The 10,000-nt window shown below is 49.0% G+C and overlaps 2 protein-coding genes across 2 annotated transcripts in view; both read left to right on the top strand.

Moving 5' to 3' along the window:
* Positions 1-5,756, top strand: part of baz1a (bromodomain adjacent to zinc finger domain, 1A) — a 16,718-nt gene extending 10,962 nt beyond the window's left edge. The window contains 14 exon segments of the mRNA XM_080512563.1: positions 70-200; positions 1,264-1,406; positions 1,499-1,570; positions 1,682-1,764; positions 1,855-2,019; positions 2,127-2,195; positions 2,197-2,271; positions 2,274-2,362; positions 2,426-2,626; positions 2,699-2,853; positions 3,942-4,111; positions 4,189-4,276; positions 4,441-4,454; positions 4,456-5,756. Coding sequence (XP_080368689.1) covers positions 70-200; positions 1,264-1,406; positions 1,499-1,570; positions 1,682-1,764; positions 1,855-2,019; positions 2,127-2,195; positions 2,197-2,271; positions 2,274-2,362; positions 2,426-2,626; positions 2,699-2,853; positions 3,942-4,111; positions 4,189-4,276; positions 4,441-4,454; positions 4,456-4,617 — 1,617 coding nt within the window. The 3' untranslated portion in view covers positions 4,618-5,756.
* Positions 5,757-6,587: 831 nt separating this feature from the next.
* The window catches only part of cfl2 (cofilin 2 (muscle)), a 5,436-nt gene continuing 2,023 nt past the window's right edge, over positions 6,588-10,000 (top strand). Inside the window, 3 exon segments of the mRNA XM_080513463.1 lie at positions 6,588-6,724; positions 9,716-9,949; positions 9,951-10,000. The exon segment at positions 9,951-10,000 is cut by the window's right edge and continues 24 nt beyond it. Of these exon segments, the coding sequence (XP_080369589.1) occupies positions 6,722-6,724; positions 9,716-9,949; positions 9,951-10,000 (287 nt within the window). The 5' untranslated portion in view covers positions 6,588-6,721.

Below are 10,000 nucleotides of genomic sequence, written 5' to 3'. Positions count from 1 at the left end.
CCCACAGGTGTTCCCAGGTAGCCCCCCCCCCCCCCCCCGCCCTCACCTGTGCTGCTCTGACGTCTGCAGGCGATGGACCGGCCGGTGTGGCGCTCGGCGCTGGAAGCGGGAAACTACGAGCTGCTGGGTCCCGAGGGCCGGGACAGCACGGCGGTGGAGCCGGTGGAGGTGGAGCAGGCACACCTGAGGGTCAAAGACAGGTGTGGCTACAGTTAAGCTCCGCCCACCGGCGGGTCAGAGGACCTGACAACCTGGCGGGACGACACAGATCGTTTACTTAGTAAAAAAAAAAAAAAAAATCCTGTAATCTGTAATGTATTTAAAAATGTCTTTTTTTATAGTGTTTAATATGTTTTATTAACTTTTGGACAGAAATATAGAAACAACAATTACAATTCTGAGTTATATATGAAAAGACAAAGACAAAAAACTCCACCCCACACAAACGACACACTCCTTGCCCCTTACTGTCACTTAAACCAAAAAACAACCTGTAAAACACAAATATTATAGACGTTCAGCGAGTCGTACAGCCAGAATACTGAGTAAAGAATCACTCCTGCACCTTTGTAGATGGATTGTTAAAAAAAGTCAGAAAAGGCCCCCAACACCTGATAGGACTTCTTTTCAGAACCCCTCAACACAAATCTAGTTTTCTCCAATTTTAAAACGGTCTTTTTTAATAAAAAATAAAAAAATAAGGATGTATGTAAAGTAAGAAGGTTCAGGGGCTCTGATTACCTCAGCAGATTTTTAATGAGTATTGAGAGGTTATACCACCGACATTTATCATTGGCAACTCTACACAAGTGTGAAATCTTCAGTATATCGTTTCAACATTGCTTCGTCAACTGGACATTACAATAAAAAAAAAACTCCTGGTTTCGCCGCCTGTTTTGCTCACTGGCATCCCCGGAATGATTAAATGACTAAAGTATACTCAGGATTTCCACCGCAGTGCAGAAGAAAACATCATTTTGTGCCATGTTTATATGCTAAAGTCTGTCGAAGAGCATTAAACAGACAAAAATAATCATTTGTGCAGGAAAAAAAAAATTCTGAATTGGAAAAATGTCTTAATAAGAAAGGATGGCGTCTAAATTTTCATTTCCATGAAGCAATTTCATGTTGTGTGAGTGAAAACTGCCCCAATATATGATGTAATGATGATGATTTGCATGTGTTTGGAGTGCAGAACCTGTGTTAATGCATGCATATTTAAAAAAAAGCACATTATTTTTAAGTTGTGTGTGTGTGTGTCAGGCTGCAGGAGCTCAGGTGCGACGGCTCGGCGACCAGCGGCGGCGCCACTCCTCAGGCGGTCAGCAGCTCGGTACGAGTCCTGGCCCAGGCGCTTTCTCACATCGAGCAAGGCATCGAGAGACGCTTCCTCAAAGCGCCGCTGGGTGAGTGAACCTCTGAGCCGCGGGAAAGAAACTTGCCGGAAGGCGTGCGTCAAACTGACTCCGCCCCCTCTACCCCCCCCCCCCCCCTGCAGGCGACGACGACTCCAAGAAAGACCAGAAGGTGAAGAAGAGCAAGAGGAAAGACGAGGACCAGGCCAGCGATGGTACTTTTCCTCATCTGTCCTCAATAAACAGGCAAGAAGCCTAATTTCTTTTCACTCAGTGTGTTTCTTTGTTTGTTTGTTTGTTTGTTTGTTTGTTTGTTTGTGCATCAGACGGCAGCGACAGTGGCCGTGTCTTCAAAACGGTTCTGGAGCGATGGAGGGAGTCTCTGCTTCTGTGCTCCAGCCTCTCTCAGGTTTGTGCTGAACCATCCATTTTGAAAGCTCCGCCCACCCCATTGGCTGTCGGGGCCGTCACTCACCCTGTGTCTGCCCCCCCCCTCCAGGTGTTTGTGCACCTGTCCACCCTGGAGCGAAGCATCGCCTGGTCTCGCTCCATCCTCAACGCCCGCTGTCGCATCTGCAGGCGCAAGGGCGACGCCGACAACATGCTGCTGTGCGACGGCTGCGACCGCGGACACCACACCCACTGTCTCAGGCCCCGCCTCAAGGTGATGGGGGCCACGCCCACTCTCCGAGGCCACGCCCACTCCCCCGAGGCCCCGCCTCCGTGTGGGAGTGGCGCGTTGACGCGGCGGTCTCTCTCTCTTTGTCCCAGTCTGTTCCGGGAGGCGACTGGTTCTGTCCCGACTGTCGGCCCAAGCAAAGGTCCAACCGCCTGCCGTCCCCGTCAGCGCTCCTCCATCGACGAGGACGAGGAAGAGGATGACGAAGAGGAGGAGTCGGCGGAGGAGGAGGAGGAGTCGAAGAGGAGGAGGAAGAGTCAGAAGAGGAGGAGTCGGAGGAGGAGGAGGAGTCGGAGGACGAGCAAGAGGAGGTCGTTGTGAGGTCAGTGTGGAAACGTTGAGACTCTTGGACTCTTGAACGAGTCTGAACTGACCCCCGGATCCCTTGCAGCACCAAGAAGAGCCAGGCTCCGCCCCCTAAGGGCAAGGGCCAGCAGAACGCCACGCCCAGGGGCCAAACGCCCAGGAGCCAGCAGGCCACGCCCAAGAGCCAACAGGCCACGCCCAGGAGCCAACAGGCCACGCCCAGGAGCCAACAGGCCACGCCCAAGGGCAACACGGGATCATCGGGCAGAAACTCCTCAGCGTCTAAGTGAGTCTCTGTCCCTCCAGCGACGGTAGCGGTTGCTAATTCAGTTGACTGCAGCTCGCTGTCCAATCACAGGTCGTCGGGGGAAAAAGGCCACGCCCCCCTCCTCAAAGCCAAACGCCACGCCGGCGGTAGGGCGCCGCCTCGCTCCGGGGGTCGCGGCAGAACCCCGGCCAGCGAGGACAAAACCTCCCCGGGTCGGACCGAGTCTCGCAAGAGATCGAGAGCAGGTAAACAAAAAACGGTAAACAAGCCACAGGTAAACAAAACTGAGCGGAGTCTCTCTCCCTGGAGTCGACGGGCTCCGAGACGGGAAATTCAGATTTTCCCGCTTCCAGAACAGCTGATCTGGAAGCGGCAACCACGATGCCACCAGTCGCTATGGCAACGGACCCAAAACTGTTCTTGTTGCTGTAAGAATCCCGAGACACGACTCGTAAGTTTAAACGTGTTACTCCACTGACTTAACATTGAACTTGAGGTCACAGCAGACGGATAGAAATAATAAAATAAGTGAAATCTGAATTTCGTTGAGGTGCAAGGCGACTTGGAAGCAGCTAAAAATAACACTAGAACGAAAAGGCTTGTATGTATATACGCTCTGATTGTACCTCATTTTGACGTTAATTTTAGTATTTAAATTGAAAAAAAATTATTCAGCACCGACTTCAAGTAGTAATTTAAACCAGTAACCAAATGTTGTTTGAACTCCTGTTATTATCCTACTGAGCAGATTAACAGTGTTTATAGACATTTTTATCAAAGTGGAATCATTTGAAATGTGATGATGTGTACGTCAGCACATAATTAATTAATAAAATACCACACACACTTCTTAATTTATAAACTAAACCGAAAAAAAACCCCACTTGTTTCAGTGTGAGGGAGAATCTCTAACCGCTCTACACTGTTTACCAATATTATAAAGATAAAAACTACCATTTCACAAAATCAAAGTAATGTTGTGTATAAAATGTGCTTCAGTAAGGAATTATCCACACGGGGAAGGGGAAGGGGAGGGGGTTGATGAAGTAAAAATAAAAAAAGGAAGGAGAATGTCGGAACTTAGAAGTTCAGAGTATGTTACCATGGTTACCGACCACGAGCTTAATTCCGCTTTTCTGGAACGGAAAACTCAAGTTTCCCCTCATTTCAGGGTTAACTTGCTCTTGAGTTTTCACAAAACCGGCTTTCTGGACCCCCCGAGGTAAACTCTGAACAACCAATCAGGACGCAGTAAGCGTCTCAGGCTGTCGCTAACCAGCCAATGGGAGTGGTTTCCTGGTTTGACTTCAGCCTCCCCCCCCCCCCCCCTCAGACGCCGCTGCTCCTCCGAAGCCCTGCAGGCCGAGTCCCGCCTCCTCCAGCCGCCGCTCCTCCGGGAGGAACCAGGGCGTCCACGAGCTGTCGGCCTGCGAGCAGCTGACGGTGGAGCTGGTGAGACACGAGGACAGCTGGCCCTTCATGAAGCTGGTGTCCCGGACTCAGGTACACACACACACACACACACACACACACACACCCCTCCCCCGCCTCGTCTGAGCCCCTGCTCACCTGTGCTCCAGGTACCAGACTACTACGACATCGTGAAGAAGCCCATCGCTCTGAGCACCATCAGGGAGAAGGTCAACAACTGTGACTATCAGACAGCAGGTCAGGCTCCGCCCACCGCGCACCACGCTAACGCTAATGCTAATGCTACGAGGAGTGATGATGCTGAGAAAAGGTTTCGCTAATCAACCTGATGATGTCACGTGATGTCACCACTTCTCTTGGCTGTCTGACCAATCCGCTGAGATCTCCGTCTCCCCCTGCAGCGGAGTTTGTGTCTTGACGTGGACCTGATGTTCTCCAACTGCCTCCAGTACAACCCCCGCCACACCAACGAGGCGCGAGCCGGCCAGCGCCTGCAGCACTACTTCCAGTCGCAGCTCGGCCGCCTCGGCCTGTCGGAGCGCGACCCCGCCCCCGCCACAAAACGCTCCCGACCCTGAACACGACCCCGTCCCCACCTCCCTACCCCCGACCATCCCCCTCGCTCTCTGGTCGGAGCGGCAGCCGATGAGCTGCTGGACTTAGACAGGGTCAAAGGTCATGTAGCAGAAAGCGCGTAGAGTCCTGAAACGTAGGAGACACTTCCTGTCCAGGAGCTCCGCCCCCCCCTTCAGTTTTGGCGTTGGGACGCGTGAGGAGGCAAACAACATTCCAGTACAGGAACCCAGGTGAGGCGAGAACCGCAGAACACTTCGCTCAGGGAAAGAAGAGCAGCTGCAGGCGTACGGAAGCCCGGAGGGTCAAAACTCTCCGTTTGTTTACGATAAAGTAGCATCTAGAAATCCAGGGTTCACTTTGTTTTACGTGGTAACGACGACAGCAGAAAATGTTTTTTTTTTTTTAAAAGCTCCAGACGTGAAGTCGTCAAATTTTAAAAGTTCAGTTTCATTCACGCTTAAAATGTTTCCTTTAGCGGTTCTGGTGTTCTTGGACTCTCGGGCTTCTGGCCACCGTCAAACTGTGAACCATTATTGAGCAGCTCCTTTGTCATGTGACCACGCCCCCCCCTTTTTTTTTACACTCAGGCCCCGCCCACAGTACACTCAGGCCCCCGCCCCCTGATTAAACCTCTTCAATCAGGGCTTGTCTGAGTAAAGTGAATAAACCTATCCAAAGAGAAAATGGACCCGGTGTGTTCAGTGTCCGGGTGCTGAGCTGGTTCAGGGGACAAAGTTCCGCCGTTTTAAATCTCAGAGGTTCATTTCTTAAAGGTCGAAACTTAAAAACTGTTCTCTTTTATGTTTCACTGAAAACGTTTGAACCGATCCAGAAAAGAGCCCTCGGTGCTGCACGGCCTCTCTGGACTCCCAGTGACGGGGTCTCTTTTTTCACTTTCCTGCTGTAGTTTGTTTTTTGCCGTTTGGCTGCGTTCTCCTGCTCTGATGCATGTGTGTGTGTGTGTGTGTGTGTTATTGAATGGAGGTCGGCTGTAGATACGACACTGGACCCCCCCCTTTGTATTTATTTAGTTGTTTTTTTTTCCTACGTTGTTTTTATTTATGACCGCTGACCGCCCTCTGCCTCCTCATTGGCTCTCGCCTGTTTGTTTCCTGTTTTGATGTAAAAAAATAAAGTGTTTTCTTTCCCACTGTTTTGTTTTCAGTTATTTCATTTCCTTCACAGCTGTGATGTTGCAGTCGGCCTCAGTTCTGCTGCTTTAACAAAAATTACCTTGAAACTTGAGAGATGGGCTTTAATTGAGCAAAAGAAAACTAATGGAAGTTATGTTTTTTAATGGAAGTTCAAATTTCTGAAGCAGAAAAACTTGTTACCAACATTGCTGCACAATACATTAGAAATGTAGCATTAAACAGAAATTTTTTATAAAATATCTCGAAAGAACAGTTAAAAAAAAATAATAATTTTACTTCTCTGCATCAATAAAAAAAAATATATATATACATATATCTTTTACCTCAAACCTGTTAAAACTATATAATTCAAATGTTTGAATTTTGATCAATTTATTCCAAAATATGACATTTCATTCAAAACATTTTTGTTTTTATTTTTGAGCTTTTTAAGTCTCCCATCTTTTATTTCCTTTATAATTTGTAATAAAAACATTTGGATGCTTTCTTGAAATCATGATCAAACTTGTGTTTAAAACTTAATTCCGTGGGTAAAACAAATCAATTTACTTTATGTAAATTTGTATATTAAAAATAAATTTATCAGTTTGAAGACTGATATTTGAAAAACACTCATTTAAAGTTAATATTTTATTTTATTCTCCTGACGGTTTTTCTTTAATAACTTTTAGAGTCTCGGACATTTTTATTACCATTTAAGGAGATATGATTTTTTTTTTTTTTTTTTTTTCCCCGCGGCAGCGCGGCTCGCGCTCGGTTGGCTCGTGTTGATGCTGTGACCCCCCCTTCTGGCCCCGCCCCCTCACCCCCCCCTCCCTCTCCCCCCTCCCCCTCCCTCTCCCTCTCCTCCTCCTCCTCCTCCTCTGGTCAGCCGGCCACATTCTCCGTTACCTTTCACCCCTCGGTAACCGTCATTTAGCGGCGAAGCGACGCGGACAAACCCCGGTTCAACATGGTAAGGAAATAACGGGAACAACAACGCGGCGCGTCGGTGTCGGGAGTGGCGGCGCGCGGGGTAGCAGGGTAGCGCGGCAGCGGCTCCGGGGCTCCGGGGGACCGTTGTTCCGCGGCGCGGTGGGCAGCGTGACGTGAGTTAGCCGCTATCTGCGCTAGCCGCTCGGACCGTCTCGCCCACAATTCGGTGCTTCGGTTCGGTGAAAAGCGGCCTTTGCCAACCGGAGCCCGTTCCGCAGACGGCAGCGAGGGTTATTAAGTGGTTACTGGGTATTTACCAAGATAACGGTCCGCGTGCCGGGCCGGGCCTGCCCCCAGGCCGTGTGGCCCGGGGCGGCCATCTTACCCCGGCTGAGGTCCTGCGACGCCGACCAGCCCTCGCTAGCTGACCCGGGCCGAGCTGAGCCGGGCCCGGACGGAGCAGGCCATGTGAAGCCGGGGCTTGTTGAGGCCCAAGAGGGAGGCGGACGCCCGGGCCTCTGAACCGAGCCGCAGTGGGTCAGGGAGCCGCAGTTCGGGCGGTGCGGTGAGGTGGAGGCCCGCTGGACGCCGGTCCTCCACCCTCTGGTTCTTCAGCTGAGTCACCGTTCATCCACGTCTCCTGGCCCAAGTGGCCTCACCGTTACTTCCAGGAGAATTCACTGTGCCCTGCGTGACCCCAGACTGGAATTCACTTCAGGGACTTCCAGGGAAAGTCTGCTTCAGTTTTTTTGGGGGGGGGGCGGTGTGAACGCTCCCCGGTACGCTTGATCCGGATCAAAGAGGTGAACTCTGGCCCACGTCCGGTTCACGGCCAACGTGAACCCGATGGGGGGACCACCAGAGAGGCGAGAGGCCGCCATGCAGCAGAGCCCAGTGCATTCTGGGTCTGACGCAAATCCAAAGCCGCAGACGCAAAAAAAACCAAAACTTTGACCAAATCTCACGACTCAAGACTCGTTGATATCTGGTCTCAAATCTATATCATCACACGAGCTAATGAGTCCTGACCAAAGTGGATTAACACCTTTGGTCTGGACAAATCAATGACTCTGAGAAGAAACTGAGAAGTTTCTTCTTCGTTCCTTCTTTATTCCCTTCCTGTTCGTTCTGACGATGGCGCCCCCAAACCACCAGCTGTTGTAATTACACAACTTCTGGACTATCCTGGTGTGAAAACACCCCCAAATGTTATTGATGTGGATCCACGTCATCCTCTCACATTTCAGTCTGGTTTTCAAAAATCCAGTTTTTCAAACTAAATTTTTCTTTGCTTGAAAGCCAGAGGCTAAACTTTTTTTTTTTGGTGGGGGGTGATCACATAGTATTGCTCATAATGACGACAGGTTATTACATTTAAACGACTTAGGCCTGAGCAATTTGGCCTAAAAAAATTTATATTTTTTTTTTCAGAAAAAGTTGTTTGAATTCTATTTTCAAATTTGATTTTTTCTCATTCCACTTATAAATCACTGCAGATATTGAATATCTTGTCAAAAAGTGGAACTTTATTACTGTGATTTTCCTCAGAGTTAAAATGCATATAAACAATCCCAAAATAAAAAAAAAATTATGAGTTTCTGTCATTCAAAAGCAAAAGTGCAACAGCAACTACTCAAACCCACAAGGACTGGCGGGATGAAAAACAATGTTGAAAAACTGTGTGTGTGGGGGGGGGTCTCTGATTTGCAAAATATAAAGTTTTTAGATTAAAATGTGATAAATCGATTAAAACTTCTTTTTCTTTTGCGCAAGCCCGAGAATGACTTGATGACGACATAAATGTTCTTCGATGCTAAAAGTTCTACTTTAATCAGAATTTTCCCGGCTGACTTATAGAAGTTCATGGTGAAACTTTTCCATTTTTACACAGCGGCCCGTTAACGTCAGTCCTGAACGATGGGTTTTGTTCTGTTGAGTGACTGTGGGGGGAAAATGCTCTTTTACTTGGAACAGAAAAGAAAAGTGGTGATTGGGACTGAGGGGGTGAAGGCGGCTGGAGCTGCATGTTGTTTCAACACTGACTCATCGTCTATAAAAACCCGCTGAGTCGCCCCGCGGTTCATCTGAGAGCAGTGAGCTTAGAAAACCTGCGAAAAGCCTGCAAATATGTGACGGGGGGGTGGGTGGTGGGGGGGGGGGGGGGGGGGGGGGGGGGGTCTTCACTCCGGTCGGACACAGAGCTCCGGTTGAAGGACAGAAACACATTTAGCTTAGCATCGGATGCTAACTGAACGCTGGCCTCCATACACTTTGACCAACCTGACTCCACGTTCACGCCGCGACCGATTCCAGTTTCCCACTGAACCAGTTCCACGTGTCTCTGTGGGATTAGTCTTGGTGGTCGGGCGTACGTGGGAGCCGGAATTTCAAAATAAGATCCAACGCTACCAAAGTGTTGGCGTTATGAATCGTTTTGGCTCCTTGACGGCAGAAAATTGGATGTAAATAAAACTAAATGATAAAATATTTTCCCTTGTGAGAGAGAATGTCTTTTTTTTTTTTTTTCATCACATTTTTAATCTCAAACATCCAAACCTTTATATAAAGCACAGGTGAATGAGTTGGTCCTTCCACCACGTTATAATACACATTACTAAGACCTCTCAACTAAATAACAACACTCTCTGTAAACATGGTTGCAACTTTGTGATATAAAAAAAAAAGAAATCTTTAAACTTTTAAGTAAACCTGATCAAAGAGCCTCGCCCTTTAACATCAAAGAAAAGATGGCCGCCCTGGTTTAATGGAGCCCATCCATCTTTTCAAGAACACACTTTGTTGCAGTTTTATGGCAAATGCAATTCTTTCCATTGTAAAAAAAAAACCTAAAATAACATCAACTCACTCGTCCACCGTTGGTTTTTCTCGTTCCAGCCACTTCCTTGTAGCTTATGTTACTTTAATAAACTGTTATAAGTCCGTCTCATTCGCCACGCGTCAGATTTGAGCGGCGTCCGAGTCGCGTCGGCGTTGCCATGTTGCTAACGCTGCGCGTTGTGGCGTCCCGCAGGCATCAGGCGTGACCGTGAAGGAGGAGGTGATCAAGGTGTTCAACGACATGACGGTGAGGAAGAGCTCGACCAAGGACGAGATCAGCCGGAGGAAGAAGGCGGTGCTGTTCTGCCTGAGCAAGGACGAGAAGCACATCATCGTGGAGGAGGGCAAGCAGATCCTGGTGGGCGACATCGGGGACACGGTGGAGGACCCCTTCGCCACCTTCATCCAGCTCCTCCCCTCCAACGACCTGCCGATACGGCCTCTACGACGCCTCCTTCGAGACCGAGGAGACCAAGAA

The sequence above is a fragment of the Blennius ocellaris genome (assembly GCF_963422515.1).
Source record: "Blennius ocellaris genome assembly, chromosome: 17".
Lineage (NCBI taxonomy): Eukaryota > Metazoa > Chordata > Actinopteri > Blenniiformes > Blenniidae > Blennius > Blennius ocellaris.
The sequence above is the reverse complement of the archived record's forward strand: the minus strand, read 5'-3'. Positions and strand labels throughout refer to the sequence as shown.